Source organism: Lonchura striata, chromosome 1 (genome assembly GCF_046129695.1).
Source record: "Lonchura striata isolate bLonStr1 chromosome 1, bLonStr1.mat, whole genome shotgun sequence".
Taxonomy (NCBI): domain Eukaryota; kingdom Metazoa; phylum Chordata; class Aves; order Passeriformes; family Estrildidae; genus Lonchura; species Lonchura striata.
In genome coordinates this window covers 96,489,392-96,506,753 of record NC_134603.1, presented here as the reverse complement: position 1 = coordinate 96,506,753, position 17,362 = coordinate 96,489,392, and the positions used below count along the sequence as shown (strand labels likewise).

Below are 17,362 nucleotides of genomic sequence, written 5' to 3'. Positions count from 1 at the left end.
GTGCATATCTCTCCTATTGAAAGGTCTTCCATTTTGTTTTAAATATTTAAAATTAGTCCCTAGAAGATGGTGAATCCCACATCTTACATCTGGACTAGCATGAGCCTGCAGAGTCAATCTGCAATGGTGTCTAATACAGTTATTGCAGGCAAAATGAAACAGTATGGAGAGGAGATTACATAGATGTGGGCCTTGCTACATAATTCTGGGCCATGGGAAGATTCCTCAGGGATGGCCACTGCAGCCCTCAACAATTTCTTTGTGAAGAACAGACCAATGCATGCTGCTTATGCTTCCAGATTGCAGGATGCAAAATTCACTGTAATTATAACCCTAGCATTTGGATTTGTATCAGAAAAAAGCAGCTCGTTGCCAATTGCAATTGTAAATACCGCTTACATTTTTGCAAAGCCCAAGCCAACAGATAGATCCCTACAATCCAGAAAATGCTGAGCTACAGTGTTCCTCATTTGCCTGCTAGAGCCAGGGATGCCCTAATACCACGATGCCAAACTGCAATCATGCACTTTTCCCCCCTGAACATTTACTTTAATGAATCTGCAGGCATAGTAATGATACCAATTGTCATTTTGATCACCTAAGACAGGCACATTATCACCTGTCTGAGCTAATAGTGCACGCAGGGCTGGGGTTTTTTCCCCAGCTCAAAAATAAAGTCTAGCAGAAAGTACTGCAGAATGACCAACAGCTGTGACAGTCTCTAGTTAGCAAAAACTAACTCTCAGCTTGAGAAGCACTATTTTCAGCTTGAGAAGCACAATTTCCAGTCAGGTGGGGATTCATGGGGCAATTCCCACACTGACTGAGACACTGGCTCCTTAGAAAGGAAGAAGTAGCATTGCACTAGTGAGATATCGAAGGCCTGTAAGAGAAGGTCTTGTAGAAAGGACAAAGTCATCCACAAGCCCTTCTGCCGCCAAGTCACCTGCAATCCTGAAAACATCCCCCAACACCTCTTTCACAGGACAAAGAATTGAGAAAAAAAAAATCTAAACAAACTAAAGCACAAGGAACCAACCGTAACTGTATCTTGAGAGAGGCAGAGGGGGATATTTTACACAGAGACCCTGAGAACATCTTGCCTCATGCAGGTACCAAATGTCCCTCTCCCCTGCCCACGCTGGGAGTCTTTTCCAGGGGTCTGTCCAGGTGGTTATGTTCTACTACCTGCAGATATAGAACCCCATGCTGAAGTGTATCTTAACTGCACAGCCCAACGCTCTGCATCTGTTCAGCTTGGATGGGTTCAGTGGTTCAGTTAATGTAAGCTCAGGCTCGTCTGAGCCTGTTAAGTGCTCAATTAAGCCTGATCCACTGCACCTCTTTATTTCCTGTGTAGCTGGATTCTGTTTTTTCCATGACACAAGCATTTCCCTAACCTTTTGGAAAAGGCATTTAGCTGAAAAGCACAGAGTAGTAGGAAGCTGTTTGCTCTTGGTATGCTGTGCCGGAAATAAAGTCAACATGATAGATTAGTACTGAGTGAGTGGAAGTTGTTTTTCCCAAAATGTCACACTTGTGTTTCAGAAATGATTGATCTTGAGCATCAAATAAAGCACCAGCAAACCCATGAAAATATACATCATGTATAGCAAAACAAATGCCATAAAGAAATGTGCTATAAACTCTTGCTGAGGCCTGCAAAGCCCAATAAACATTTGCTTGTCACAGTGCAGAGCAATGGTTACAGCATGCAGAGGAAATTATGTCTCCACCACAAGAACATGTGTCTGGACTTAAAACTAGGTGAATGGATCAGATCTTCATCTGGAGTAAGTCAGAAAAGCTATAGACATTTCAGTCAGGTTTTAGATGATTACTCCTAATGAGCTCGTGTTCCATGATGTCTGCAGAGACGCTTGGTTTACAAGGCTACGGCTTTGAAAATTCATAATCTTCCTTTTAGGCTTCTCCATCAGGAATTCCTTATACAGATTTGTTGTTTGATCTTCCACGGAAGGAAAAAAACCTGAATAACTCCGCTCTTGTTTGACTACTGCTGACAAATTGACACAGGCACCGAAATTAAAACTCTGTTCCGTTCAATTTGGGAATGAAAGAAGAACCTGCTTAGGGGTTGGGGAGGTGGAGTTAAAAATAAAGCCCACACAGCAGATTGCCTCCAGCAGCTCTCGCAGGTCCTACGAGCTCCTATGACACAGACAAACTTCATCTCCCGAAGCAGGGATGACGGGGAGATTCCCTTGAGAGCTGTAGCTGTAGTTTATGAACGTGCAACTTCATTAGCAGCCGGTGACCCCATTAGACAGGGCTCTTAATTTCTTGGCTTGGACAGAACTCTCCAGGGATTATCACAGCTGTATGCCGTGCACAGAGATCTCATTGCTGGGACAAGGAAGATGGCTTTCAAAGTCACCTTGAGAAAAGCTCAGCAATTCAAAGACCATCCTGTGGATTCACAGAAAATAAAGTGTTTAATTTCAGATTTTGCCGAATGAAATTGCTGTAACTTGTAGGAAACCCACTCGAACTCCCAGGTGAGGAGCTGACACAGAAAATCACATGTAGCCCAACAAGGCTCCTCTTTCTATTATTAGGGGAGAAGGATGAGATTATTTCTAACATTACTTCATACTGTGGAGTTTTTTTGAGAAAAAAAAAATTAGAAACAGAAGGAAAGCTCATAAGCAGCTGATGACCTGCTCCATGCAGAACAGTTACAGAGAAGCAACTGTGCTCTTCACAAAGGACTTTTGATGTAGGCAGCAGGCCATGATTTAAGATGGGCTGGGTTTGCGGGGTGGTAATGGCAGGCCCAAACTTTTTTAAAAGTCAGTTATCTCAAACCACAACAGACCTCAGAGTTCTGTTCTCTGGGAATGACGGTGTTTGGGACACCCACGGGGGTGTCTGGATAGCTGGGGGATGCTGCCGAGACCCAGCGCTGTCTTATCATCCCTCTACAAAACAGAGGAGAGGGAATAAATACCCCTGCGACTAGAGATCCTAGTGGGATGGATGGATGGATGGATGGATGGATGGATGGATGGAACAAACTCAGAGTATCAGGCACTAAGACTAGGAAGAGAGCAGAGATTCAAGTATCTACTGAGAAGAAAGGAGCTGTGAGAACAGTGCGGAAGGAAAGGTCATTCTTATGTCATGTTTTTCACTATTCAAATCTGTCAGGTCACAGAGGCTTTCAAGCAGCCTGTAATGCTTTAAATTGGATTGTTCAATTAACTGTTTACAGCTTACCCAAGTTTAAATTTTGTGTGGAGGGAGAAGCAACAGTAGTAGTGTTCACAAAAGCCTGCAGTGATAAGAAGATGTGGTGAATGTTGTATTAACAGAGTTTAAACAGTGTGCTCTGTCTGTAAGGTTCTCACATCTATTTTGGAGAGAAAGGGGATATATATGTTGTCATTAGTACATGCCATATCAACTGCTATTCCTAATGTGTTCATCTGGCATGATTCTCTGTTCCTTTCCTTAAAATCTCCTTTTATGGCTGCCACGCAGTAGATCTGTTATTTTTAAACTACTGCATTTTTTTTCTCCTAATACTCATCTGATTGTTCAAAGCCTGACCATGGACTCTCAAAATACACATCTGCATTTTTCCACAGCTTCATGCTGAGTTCAATCTAGATTTTTATCAGCAGAAAGATTTCAGCCTGGGAGGTTTCATGGCTTCAGCCCCAGTGGCTACAGGTGGGAAGCATTGATTCACGAGCAAGCAAGTTCGAAGGCTGCAAAAGAACCTTCTGCCATGGCTCTGAGGCTGAGCAATGAGCTATCTGATGTACTGGAGTTTCCAGTGAAAGGCATTTTTCAAGATGTATCAGTAGTCTTGAACTGCTGGTATGAGCAAAGGGAAGTTTTTTTAACTGCCCCAAAGTCTCCCTTTGTCCCGCTTTTGTGCTGTTGTTCTACTTGGGATACTACTTTTTGTTGTCAGTTTCTTAATGCCGACGCTTTCGTTTAAGAGAGCTGCTCTTCAAGGCAGCACCGTGGCTGATGCGGAGTGGTTCGACTCCACTGACTTTTCACTGGAGTTGTGCCAGCTTGCACCACCTGAGACAGAACCCTCCCTGCATTTTCAGAATCAGATCTGCTGTATTTAGAAGCAAAAATCAATTTCAACAGTTTCTTAATCTCGTTAGCTCTATAAAATCATGCAGCAGGGCAGGGAATGGCAGCTGGCAGGCATCTGTTACAGAACAAATTTTACCAGTGAATGGAACATCTCCTCAACCATCTGTTTGTAATGTGTAGAGAGAGGAATTACCATCGTTGGTGACTTCAGCCTCAGAGATATTTGCTGGAGATCTTATGTGGACATTCAAAAAATACCTTAGACGGTCATGCACCCAGCACACTTAAGATGAGTACTGACCTCATTCAGATAGACAAAAAGTAAAAAAGTTTACAGACTGAAGAATTATCAGGTGGCTGTGCATAATGATGACCATATTAGGATCAAGTAGAATAAAACATCAATCATGGAACCGTATTAAATAAATTTAAATGCATCAGTATCCTCAAACTTGACGTATTAGCATAACTGAGGGACGACAAAAATTAACAACAGAAATAATTGGCAAAAAGATGGTTTTATAAAAAGACAGCCACAATTCCACAAGAAAATTCATGACAAAAAAGACTAAAACTACTAGTCTAGATAGAAATACATTTATACTAAAATACATACAGAAGCAGTATAAAACATAGAGGAAAACCAAAAAGACATACTCAGTTAGTAAGAGATTCAGAAATCACCACAGGAGCCTGGTGTGAAAAGACGAATGCCTTTTTCCATGGTCCCAAGCCAGTGAAAGGTGCGTGGAAGGCTTACCCATGGGAAGCACCACACTGGGGAGACATGCATGAGACTGTGGTGAATGTTGTATTAACCACACTGGGGAGACATGCATGAGACTGTTGGGGTAACACAGCACAGCACAGTGTTGTGTTTGTCTGTCCTGACCTGCTCTTGTATTTCCAGGCCCATAGGTATCTTGGAACCTGCATATCACAGGAGACAAGCCTCTCACTATGATCCATCACCTGCACCAATCATCTGGAGTACATTTCTGGGTCCATCTGGGGATGCTTCATTTTCCCCTCCCTTTGTGGCTCCAAACACTGCAATATAAAATCTTTCAGGTTTAGCAAATGAATGTGTGGGTGAAAGTTATGCATGACACATAGGCAAGTAGGCCAGGTGAGTTAATAGCCACCATATCCATAACCTCTGCAGATCTAAGGAGACTCTTACTCTTTCCCACAGATCAGAAACAAGTTTAACTACCCTCTAGCAAGCTCATTTCCCAGCCAGGATGCAGGAGGCAATATAAGACCTGCTCTTCATCTCAAGGCAGGAAGGCATGCAAAGCTGCACTGGGGTTGGTCTGGTGGCTGAGGAACTGTGCCAGCCCTAACAAATGCAAGCTGCAAAGTATTTAGATACAACTGCAGGTATCACATCATAAACAGATAACTTTTACTTGGCTGTTTTGCAAAAACAAAGTCCAGTATTTACAAAGCTCTTTGTGAAGGCACATGAGCACTGCAAGGAACTTTGCTGACTCACTGAGCCTTTGCAGTGAAAGGAGACCACAATCCTTAAGGATCAGCATATGTGTGGCAGGGGAGCTCTTCGGTCAGCAGGTGAGGATGTTTACGGCCACCAGAATGTCTGTCATTAGACATGAGCCTCTTTTCAAAGGGAAAAAATCAAAGGCAAGAGAGTTCAGCCATAGACTGTCAATAGTGACAGTTCTGCAAGGAGGGGGAGCCTGATACGTGTTACAGAAGGAAGGGCTGGGCTGCTGTAATCTTAGGGTGGGCAGGGGGAAAGACTCATGTATTTTAGCATCTGAAGGCTAGAAGGTTTTGCAATGAACTTCAAGGCTCATCAGCTGTAGACAAGGCATGGGTTACACTGGGCCTGAAGGATTTTGCAAAACAAAATCCTCTGTCATGGAGCTCCTGAAAAAGATTTCTTTCAGCTAAGGACATCTTCACATATCCAAGCAGAGGGTGCCAAATGCAGAGGCTTTCTAATCAGCCCCTGGCACTACAGATTGGGCACTACCTTGCCTTGGGAGAATCTTATTCATGACAGCCTCAAGCCCACAAGGAGCTGGCCTTTGAGTCTGGCCAAACCCATGTGTGGGGCTGGGGTTTCTCTGCTTGGAGCAGAGGGAATTTTAAACATTTAGGAAAAGACTTAGTGGAAATCAGCTGGCTAAGTGATGAGCAAAACCAGAGAAAATGTGGGAGACAAACCATGCCCTCACCCCAAGGCCAAAGTGTGGGGTTAACTCGGGATTGCAGAGCAATGCCTCTGTCCTCAGGGAGTTCAGACACTTACATTTGGAAGCACTTACGTTCCTTCAAAGAAAAAAATATAACCCAGAGGCCTGTGCTTTCCTCTTCCTTCCAAAACTACTTCTCTCTGATCTAATCCATGGGATCTGGGCTCACCCCACTCTGCAGGGATATGGGAAGACTGGGGATCATTCCTCTCCCAGCCCAAAGGGATTGCAGCCCACTCTTTCACTTCATTTCAAACTCAACAGTGTGGGTTTGAATATCCTGAGGAGAAAATGCAGCAAGCCCCACTTGCTGTAGTGTTTTCACATCTCACAGCTAATTTGTTGAGACAGAGGGAGGAACAATCCCTGTGATGGAGCAGCAGATGCCCTCACCCAGGAACCACTGTGAGATCCAGCATGAATGGCAACAAAGAATGGCTGCCCAAACATGCATCTGGCTCCCCACCACCGTCCACTGGGGTAGGAATGCTATAAAGATACCACTGCTGACTACAAACCCTACCTGACCCACTTTCCAGCACTGGGGTAGCAGCAAACTGCAGATCCACACACTCCCTGTGTGGTACCATAGCCCACAGAAATGCTGCATAATCACTGGAGCAGTCCCTTTACAGGTGTGCACACTGTGCTTTCTTTCCTTTGTTCAAAAACCAGACAGAGCATTTAAAGGAAAATAATCTCTTTATCCTTTGTTTCTGCAAGTAGGATTTACCTTGTGTATCTAAAATGTCCTGTAGAACAGCAAGAAGTGAACATAAAATAACCTCTTGCAAAAGCACTTATTTTCATGTGTCTTTGAGAAAGATCATTTTATATGTTTGTTACTTTATGTAATCACAAATATGTTACAAGCCAGTAGATACAAACAACAGAGTTTACTTAATTTAGGGTTTTTTAAACAATTTTCCTACATTTTTCAGGTGTCTTTCTCTATACCTTTTATCACTTCACTTGGCTTAAAATTGGAACTATTGCTCTTTGACCTAGGACTGATTTGTTTTTCTAGACTTTTGGCCTAGATGTTCGTAATACAACAACCCAGGTTATCCAATATCTAATTAAACACAGGTGGAGCTTGAATGTCTTATAGGAAGGCAGCAGAATCCATTTTGAGCAGTCTGAAAGGGAAAGGACTGCATTGGCAGAGAAGTGAAGATAAGATGGTGAGGGAAAGAGATCACCTTGATTAACTTTGTCTGCTCGCAAATGTATTCCTAAATAACCAATCTGTATGTGAAATTTTTTTGGGGGGTTTGCTAGTATCTGTTGCATGGATTATTTAATTCTGGATGAACAGGTTTATCTGTAATGTTGAAGCATCCCCACAGCACTCATTAGAAGATGGAGCTAGTTCATCCTTACCCACCCCTGCTTTTTCTCTGTGCCTTGAATGTATTTTGTATTAGGTTACTGCTCCCTGTAAAAAGCATTGTGTTTTTCACCTTCTCCTGCCTGCAACTTCACCACTGACAAAGAAAATTTTTAGGCTTATGGTACAGAAAATAGAGGAGAAATGAGTTCTTTGAGTTCCACTTATATACACAGCTACTTCTAAATAAGAAGAGCTCTATTAACAACCCTGTCCCAATATGAACCATACTCAGGTTCCAAAAGTGGCAGAAACTGTAACCTTGTCTCAGAAAGCTGGACTCCAAAAAAAGATTTCAAACTCTGCACCAGTTTACTGCCTTGGGCCTCCTGCATGGAACCACAGAATCATGGATTGGTTTGGGCTGGAAGAGACCTTAAAGATCACTCAGTTACAAACCCTGCCACAAGTAGGAACACCGTCCACTACACCAGATTGTTCAAAGCTGCATCCAGCCTGGCACTGAACACTTCTGGGGATGGAACCTGCACCAGTGCCTCATCACCCTTCCAGTAAAGAATTTCTTCCTCTTATCTATCCATCACCCTTTGTCCTAACCCTGCATATGCTTGTAAAAAGTCTTTCTCCAGTTTTCTTGCAGTTCCCTTTTAGGTAGTGGAAGGCTGCTATAAGGTCTTCCCAGAGTCTTCTCCATGCTAGATGGAACAACCCCAGCTGTTTCAGCCTGTCTTCATAGAAGAGGAACATGTATGTAACAGCCTTAAAGACAATTGATTAAAGATGTGATGCTTTTCCTGACACAAGAGTATGGATCTGGACACCAAATAGGCAATTCCAGAACCATGCTGTGAGCCATCCTCCCTGCTTCCTCATCCAAACAGTATTTGGATGTCGGGTGTTGGATTTATACAGAGATTACTATCACAGGTAAGTCAGGCAGGTGAACACCCATGTCTGTTGGCTGCCAGTGGGCAGCGGGTACCTGATGCACCTCAAGTCCCTCGACAGTGTTACATCAATTAAAGGCACACACTTACTGGTGCTACAAAAATGAAACAACTTTGTGCCATCTTCTCCTGGATTGCCTCCTCAGCATTTTCCTTCTGAGTGCAAGGAAACAGCAATGGGAAGAAGGGCTATGGAGCCAGATGGGTGAAGGCATGACTGGTGGTGTGTCTTTAGGCAGCTGATGACTATGAGGGTGATGAGTGACATGAGCTGGGGATATGGAGCTCACTGCCTCACTGCCAAGTGTCTTGCACACAGATGGACCCAGGATACCACCCAGACAATTCCCCTAAGACCAGAGTGATACCAGCCCTCCTATGGTAGCAGAATGCTGGTGTGTGTGCCTCTGTCTGCAGGATCTTTGCAATTTGCTATTGCATTAGCAACACAGAAAACACTGGTGATGACAGTCTGTTTCTGTAAGGAGGCAGTTGTTCAACACTCATGGGCATGGGTATGAGCACCAAGTATGGACACAAAGTTTGCCCACATTACCCTGCCGGTGGCCCCAAGACATGAAGTTCCCATGAAAAAAATGTCACTGCGGTTCCAGCCATCAATCTTTTGGGACCTCCCTGGTGCTGGAGGCTGGACAAAACCCAGGGACGCCTGCCTGGCTGCGAGGGCACTAGCAGCACCACTGCCGCTCAGGGCGCAGAGGCGAGGACGCACCTCTCCTGCAGTCGGGGCGAGGTCACAGGCACTGCAGAGTTCTTCCTTCCACGATCTCCCCCGTCTGCAGGAAGCCTCTGTGATGCGATGGGGCGATGCAGCAGCCCGCGCCTCCCCCACTTCTGAGAACCCCAGCTTTCACCACTACCGGCTTTCCGTGAGGCCGAGTGCCACAGCTGGCACAGCACAGCACCGCACGGCACCCGCCTGCTCTTTTCACTGGAATCCCCTGCTTTTGGCTATTTACATCCTTTTCTTAGAGAGAGACAGGAAGCCAAATGAATCAGAGCCATCTATGGTTACCTCCGCCCCAGCCCTTACCGGGCTCTCAGCGGTGCCCGTGCCTTGATGGAGATACCTCTGTTTGGGTTCATGCTCTGCCCACTGCTGAGATGGGGCAGAAGGGGACCAGGAGCACCTGTGTCATCCCTGCTGGGGCAGCAGGTAGGGACCAGGAATCACAGTGGCCATAGGGAAATGGGGAGGGGGGGCAGGCTGCAATGGCCCTGTCAGCATTTCCCACAGGAGGCAAAAGTAGAGCTCTCCTCACAGAGGCTCCTGCAAAAAGCAGAGACAGGACAGGTCCCAGGGCAAGCCTGCAGCATTCCTGCTGCTGCAGCCAAAGTCCTAATCCTGGGTCTGCAGGGGTGTACCCCAGAGGAAGAGAGGAAGGATGTAGATGAAACACTTCATGGTAAAAGTTGGTTCCACATAAAACTAAAAAGCAAGCTGTACCTTTGAATGAGCACAAAGTATATGAAAACAGCTCACCAGAGGAACTAAAGTAATATCCTTTGCTCTTCTCTTGCAATACCTGACTGACACACAGGGTTAAACACCAGTGAGCTCTGCTGCACATCTTCTGTGGAAAGGCTTTCTTCCCTCTGAAACTTCGAACAGTTTAAAAGTGCAAAGCAGCAGTTTAACCAGATGCCTCTGATCAAGGAAATAAACCCCATGAGTGAGGATGGGGCCCTTCCCTCCTGTAAGTGAATCGCAGTTACAATCTTTTGCCCATCAGATGTAGCAGGCTGCCTCTGAACTCCAGTGATGCATCCGTGCACTCCAAATTTTGCTCTGTTTTAAATGAAACCTCTTGCTTCAGGGAATCATTTTAGCTGCCAGAAAAAAAAGAAACTCCAAGGAGAAAATTAACATAATATTTGGGCCACCTTTGTCCAGCTTTGTCCAGTCCTCCTTTCTTAGGCCTTATTAGCTGAGGGTCAGTACTGCAAAGGAGCTCAACCCCCACTACCCTAAGCACAGCTGTGCTCAGCTGCTTGGATCCTTCCAGACCTCCTGGGACCTCCCAAAGTTACCAGGATTTCTAGCTGCAAGGCAGGTTTCCCACCAACTCATGGAGGCAGCTTTCTGCTGTACCAAACTTGCTCGTGACATATGCATGGGGTGTGGGACATTAAATCAGAGCCAGGCATCTTCCTGACAGCTTTAGAGCCAGGCTTGGCAGCACCATGCCTAGTGCTGCAGCACCTGAGGTGAGGCAGGCGGCTTGCTGGGGACTCATGGAGCACAGTAGAGAAACTCAGATGCCTGCAAATGGCACTTGCAGAGCCCTGCAAGTATTTCCTATAGAGGTCTTTCCTTAGTGGGCAGCAATGCTCAGGGGAGAGGGAAAGTGATGCTGGGAAGCTCCCATGCCACCCCAAAAAATTCTTTGTCCCGCAGGCTGCCAGCACATGCTCACTCTGCTGACCACAGCTGCCAGACTTTGCTCTGGCTCACACTGCAAGCCCAGCTCTTGTATGAGAAACTGGAAGTGTTCAGGACTTCTGAGGTCCAGGCCCTTTTTGCCAATATAAAAAATTTACCAGCATGCTGGGAAGGTCAGAACAACGCACCCTTTGTGTCTCAGCTGAATCTGCAAAACAAAGCGTATGTCTTCTCTTTTCCTTTCATTAAAGGAAAAAAAATAATCCCTAAGTTACAGCAACAGGACATCCAAAAAAACCCTCTCCAACCAAACGAAGCCTAAACTTGCAGAGGCAAGTACTCAAAAGTTCAGAGATGCCAGAACTGAGACTGCCTGCTCGACACCAGAAGCAGCGAGCGATTGAAATAAAGGACATTCGTCCTGCCTCGCTCACAGGGGGAAGACTGCATTCTCTGGCCACGTCGCACTGCCATAAAGTACCTGGAGAGAACAAATGGAAATATTTTCTTAAGCAGCAGGGGAATGACAGGGAGAGGTGAAGCCAAGCAGCTCAGAGCCAGGGAGCTCCAGACTGAATGCTGTCCCTCCCGCACCCAAGCACTGTCCCACTGCACGACCCACAGAGGCAAAACCAAGTTCTGAGTCTGACTCAATCCCGCCTTGTTCCAGCTTTCTGCCAGTCCAACACCCATTACTTGAAAACAAGCAAGCCCTTAGCTATAAAAGTCAGATTGCTTTTCTTTTTAAGGGAGGGACAGAGGAAAGAAAAGAGAATAAAGGAACCTCTACCAATAATCCATTATATGGAAGCATTTCACGGGAGCTGCATTGCATAAAGCCCAGCAACAAAGCAATGGTTTTGATCTTTTCTGAACAGATAGAGCAGACAATGCTTTTTATCAGCATCATAAATATCAAGTTATACTTTTTGGAACTTGCACTTCAATACATTTCTGCATTGTGGTGTAGTCATAACAGCTTGGGCCGTCAACTACTCAGGTCCTGTACTAATTCTGAAACTAAATATCCGTGCTTACAAACAAGCACCACAAAATACTCTGGCAGCTCAAAATCACACAACTATATAGAGAGTGCACCCACCTCCCAATAGCAGATTATGTCACTGAAAAGTCACCCTTTTTTGGAAATTCAGGATCTATACATGTGCGATAGGAAAGGGTTTGTTTCGAAGTTTCATTTGCTCCATGGTTCCAGTAATTTGGTTTATCAGAGGGTGTGATTTATTAGAAAAATACAAACAGTGAATAGAAAGTAAAAATGTAGTGACCTTTCACTGCAAGGAAAAGCAGTATCACAATGCATTCCTGATTAGAAAAGAACATCAAACTACCCACATGCTGGTAGCTGAGAAACTGCAAAGCAGACTTTTTGCTATCTACAAAATCATGGGATTTTTCAATTTTTTCTTTAAAAAATATAAACAGTCTGTGTTCATGTTCCCAAGTGGAAAAAGTGTCTGAGGACCTTATTTACAGACTTGGAAGGACAGGCTAATCCCTTGTCCTTGTAGCCAGTTTTAGGAACTTACAGGTTTTTCTTGGCAAATACTCAAATGCAACACTGCTGTCTTGCTCAGACTAGCTGTAGTCAATATGATTTCTGTTAAACTCACCTGCAGTGTGAATCGGGCAATTGTTTGGCCTTATTGCTACCAAACAGCTATTTTAAAGAGTAATCCTTACAGTTTACGAAATGACAGCGGAGGCCTTGGCTTAGATATGCACCAGGAAGAGAGCATTTTCTTAGAAAAGCATAGTTCTCAGTAAATGATAAACCACAGAGCTACTGCTGTGCACATTAAACCACAGAGCTATATTTATATAGAATTAAGGGGCTGAAATCCCACCTCCACCTCCACTCCCCAGCTTCTGCCATCCAAAAGCAAGGATTTTGAGATGCACATCTGGCATTTGGACTCCTAACACAATCTCCTGACCCACCTATAAGGCATACGCATTATAGTCACGGTGAACACAAACTCTTTTTCCATACGACTGTTTGATTTAAGGCATCTGAAATGACTCCACTATTTATCATTATTGATCTTCTGGGCTATGGTGATGCCAAGAAGCCTTACTGTGCCAGCTTCTCAGCAAACTAAAAGTCCCTTCCTCACAGAGCTGCAGTTCAAAGAGACCACAGAAGCATCAGGAGTCAGAGGAAACAAGTGCTCTGATCCCAAACACGTACAGGAGGAAATAAATCAGTCTCCAAAACAAGCAAGCATTTCAATTCAGAAACACACTTTAAAAATGCCCACACTTAACCCTTTTCAGGGACCTGCGGGAGTAGTGAACTCCATAACTACTGCTTGTCTGGGCTTCATTATTTGTCCCAGGCTCAACCAGTGCTACCACCAGCAGTGCCATGTTGGCAGGGACACTTCAGGCTCACTTCATTTTTCCAGTGGAGAAGCGTGAATAGCCCTTACAGAGTGTTGGTATCCAAAGCTGGTATCCATAGCTGTGCAGCTGCAAAAAAGTATTTGGCAAAGCAGCTTCTGTCCTGAGGGAGAGAAAGGCAAGGCTCATGGAATGGGACAACAAAACAGATCATGGAGATGTTTTCCTATGCCTGATCATAAAGCATACTCTCCTGGAAACTAGACTGAGGCACATGGCAAATAAAGATGTGGTTGGTAACAGCCAACGTGGCTTCACAAAGGGAAATCATGCCTGACAAATTTGGTCACCTTCTGTTATGGGGCTACAGTGCTGGTGGATGAGGCAGAGGAACTGACATTGTCTGCCTGGACTTATGAAAAGTGTTTGACGTTGTCCTGCAGGTTATCCTTGTCTCCATATTGGAGGCATGGATTTGAGGGATGGACCACATGGGGATAAAGAACTGGCTGGATGGCTGCACACAAAATGTTGTGGTCACTGTCCACAGGGACACCAGTGACCAGTGGTGTCCCTCAGGGGTCGGTCCTGGGGCTGATACTGTTCAACATCCTGCTGGTGACATGGACAATGGGAGTGAGGGGTGGTCAGCATGCTGCAGAGAAGGGATGGCATCCAGAGGGACTGGACAGCCTGGAGAGCTGGGCCTGTGCAAACCTCCTGAGGTTTAACAAAGCCAAGTGCAGGGTCCTGCACATGGGTCAGGGCAACCCCAGGAGCACCCACAGGTTGGGCAGAGAGGTGACTGGGAGCAGCCCTGAGGAGAAGGACCTGGGGGTGATGGCTGGTGAAAAACCCAACGTGAGCCAGCAGCGTGTGCTCCCAGCCCAGCCAGCCAAGGGAGCCCTGGGCTGCACCCAAGGGAGCGTGGCCAGCAGTCAGAGGAGGTGATTCTCCCCCTCTGCTCTGCTCTGCTCTGGTGAGGCCCCACCTGGAGTGCTGCACCCAGCTCTGGGGTCCCAGCCTAAAAGGACATGGAACTTTGGCAGGGACACAAAGCTGGTAGGAGGACTGGAGCCCCTCCCCTAGGAAGACAGTCTGAGCTGGGGCTGTTCAGCCTGGAGAAGAGAAGGTTGCATGGAGATCTCATAGCAAACTTCCAGTACCTGAAGGGAGCCTACAGGGAAGCTGCAGAGGAACCCTTCAGCAGGAGCTGTACTGATAGGACAAGGAGCAATGGGCAAAAACTGAAAGAGGGGAAAGTTAGGTTAAATATTAGGAAGAAATTCTTGGCTATGAGGCTGATGAGGCACTGGGAACAGGTTTCCCAGGAGGTTGTGGATGCCCCAACCCTGGCAGTGTTGAAAGCCAGGCTGGACAAGGCTTTGAGCAACGTGGTCTGATGGGGGATGTCCCTGCCCATGGCAGCAGGGTTGGGACTAGGTGATTTTTAAGGTCCATTCCAACCCATTAATTCTATTATTCTATGTGATAAACTGCCAGCAACATTACTTCTGTGGGATTTTTTTCACAATTTCAGATAGTCAAGAAGAAATAGGAGTTAACAGTGCTGCACCTGCACAATGCAATCCAAATCCACGTTCCAGAAACACAGACTGTCCTCAGAAGAGAGTTATGGAGCACATCCTGCATTTCTCCAGGCTTACATATGTCTGACCCTTTCTAAAGAAACCATGGGTAGGAGGCAAAGGCCACATGAATCTTATTCCAGCACAGTCTCCTTGAAGGTATCTGCTTGAAGGTGGGAATCAGAAGGTAGAGAGACAGCTGAGGCTCTGTTAGCACATTCTAACATTTTAAGAACAACACAGAGCTTTCTAGATGACTTGAAAGAACTTCTCTTGATCCTAGGTTAAATCCTGCTGTCACATAGCTTAAGCCAAGAGCAGCTTCACTGAAGCACTTAGGGGCAGTGCTTCTCAGGAGTCAGGGGACTGTGTGTTACCATGAACAAGCCCCACTCTCGATCCCAGCTTGCAAGGACTTCTTTCTCCAGCTGACAAAGGGAAGTAAAATAAACCCTGTCTGTCAGAAGAGGCTTCAGCTGACCACAGTCAGACCATTTCTGGCCTCCATTGTTAGGTGAGTGCCAGGATTCAGCAATAAATCCAGCAGAATTGAAAACTGTCCTAATACTTCAAAAGTAATAAGTAAGATACTCTTTGCAAAGTAAGGTGGCCACTGGTTGTACCAAAGCCTCGGAGCAATTGCTGAGATTTTCCTTGAATTTATTTGCGATTTTGGGCAGTATTAGCTGTAAAATGACAACTGCCTACATCTTAGTGGTACAGAGTAGTACAGGGCATGCAAATACCAGCAGGGCAGGGCCTGTGATAAGCAGTAAGTAACAGAAAAATCAGTTTCCCAGCTTCTTGAGCTCTCAAGAGAGTTAACAGAGCTGTGATCAAGAGGACAGAAACCAAAACACAGTTACTGGCAGGACAGGGGCTGTGTAGAAGCAGGATGTGCAAGCTCAGCCTGGCAATGCCTGCCCATGGCCCAGGGGCAGAGCTGGCTCAAAGAACAGCCCTGAGGAGCTATTCAGTAGTTTGTGCCACGATCTAAATAGGCTCTGGGCACCACTGAACTGCATAGTTACTAATTACTACCCTGATTGGCTTGAGTTGGGCAAAGATTTCATGCACTCCTCTCTGACCTCACAATGCTGACAGCTCCGGGAAGAAAGTGGAAAGACTCCAGCAATGACTAGGAAAAAACCAAAACCATTGGGTGACCCACTTTTCCATATCAAACGTGATTATTTTGTATCTATAAAGATATTTAATCCCACAGAGACTTCTACATCAAGTTCACTCACTTCACAAAGCAAATAATAATTTTCCCCTCTCAAGACATATAATTTGGGGAGCACCTGTTATCAAACTATGTAGGGCTGGAATGAAGGTGCAATTGGCTGTTTGACCTAGGCTGACCAAGCCAAAATATTACATACTGCAATCTTCAAGCTGCTGAGGAATGAGGCAAACATGGGTTAAAAGTACTCAACTAACGTGGTGTGGAAATAGAAGTGTAATTCTGGTACCAATGAATCCTGTGTTAGCAACGTATTCACTGGCGGGAGGAGAGGAACAATTCTGTCACTTCTCAAAGGCAAGTGGGAAAGCAGCCTTATGCTGGAAATATAAACACTGCCTCAGTAACCCTTACTATATCTAAAGGGGTTTCTGTTTGGGTATAATTATCTTTCTTTCCCTCCAGGCACTGCCTTAAGTAACTGCTTTGAGTAACAAGGAAAACAATGACTAAAATGGTCACTGTGCTCTCTATAAACCTGCAGTGCTCCATAAGCTCCCAATGGGAGACACTTTGGACAAGCTTTATTCCCTGATCTGCACCACGTAAAGTCAGTGAGTGCTCCATTTCTGCTCCTCCAAGAAGAATTTCACCCATATATTTAACTACAATGACCAAATCCATCTTATTAGATTTGGGTGGACTGGAAAAATGCCCCAAGTATTTTTACACAGCAACCTGGAGGACACTCCAGATCCCGGGTTTTACTGTGGCTAAGCTCTAATTTATGAAGCAAGAATTTGGCAAGAAGAACAAAAGCACATGGACAAGCTATTGCACATCTCATGATCAGTTCTTAAATGGAAAAATGTATGAGATACCTGAGCTAGGAATAAAATCATTCCAGCCAAGGGAACACACAAACTGAGTAGGTCTTTAAAAATTGCAAGGCATCACAAAAACATGAAGATACCAGTCTATTGCTATATCACTATGTATTACACTATTATTATGATAAGAAAGAGTTTACTAAGCAAAGGAGTACTTGTTTCTTTTATTCAAAACAAATCAGAGTGGAATAAAAAGCCACCTAACAGATTAGCAGCTAAAAGATGGGGAGAAGACTAACAAAATCTCCTACTCATGTACCCAAAATTATGAGTTAGATAGAGCACACCAGAGAACCAGTTTCAGATGAGGAACCAAACAATTCATG

General features: G+C 45.1%; 1 protein-coding gene across 2 annotated transcripts in view; it reads right to left on the bottom strand.

Moving 5' to 3' along the window:
* Positions 1-17,362, bottom strand: part of BCL2 (BCL2 apoptosis regulator) — a 96,131-nt gene that overhangs the window by 31,917 nt on the left and 46,852 nt on the right. The window contains exon 2 of one of the 2 annotated variants that reach the window (XM_077786072.1): positions 10,398-10,454. The exons of the other annotated variant lie outside the window; for it this stretch is intronic. Coding sequence (XP_077642198.1) covers positions 10,446-10,454 — 9 coding nt within the window. The 3' untranslated portion in view covers positions 10,398-10,445. Of the gene's footprint in view, positions 1-10,397; positions 10,455-17,362 lie in introns of those variants that run through there. 2 annotated transcript variants of the gene reach the window in all.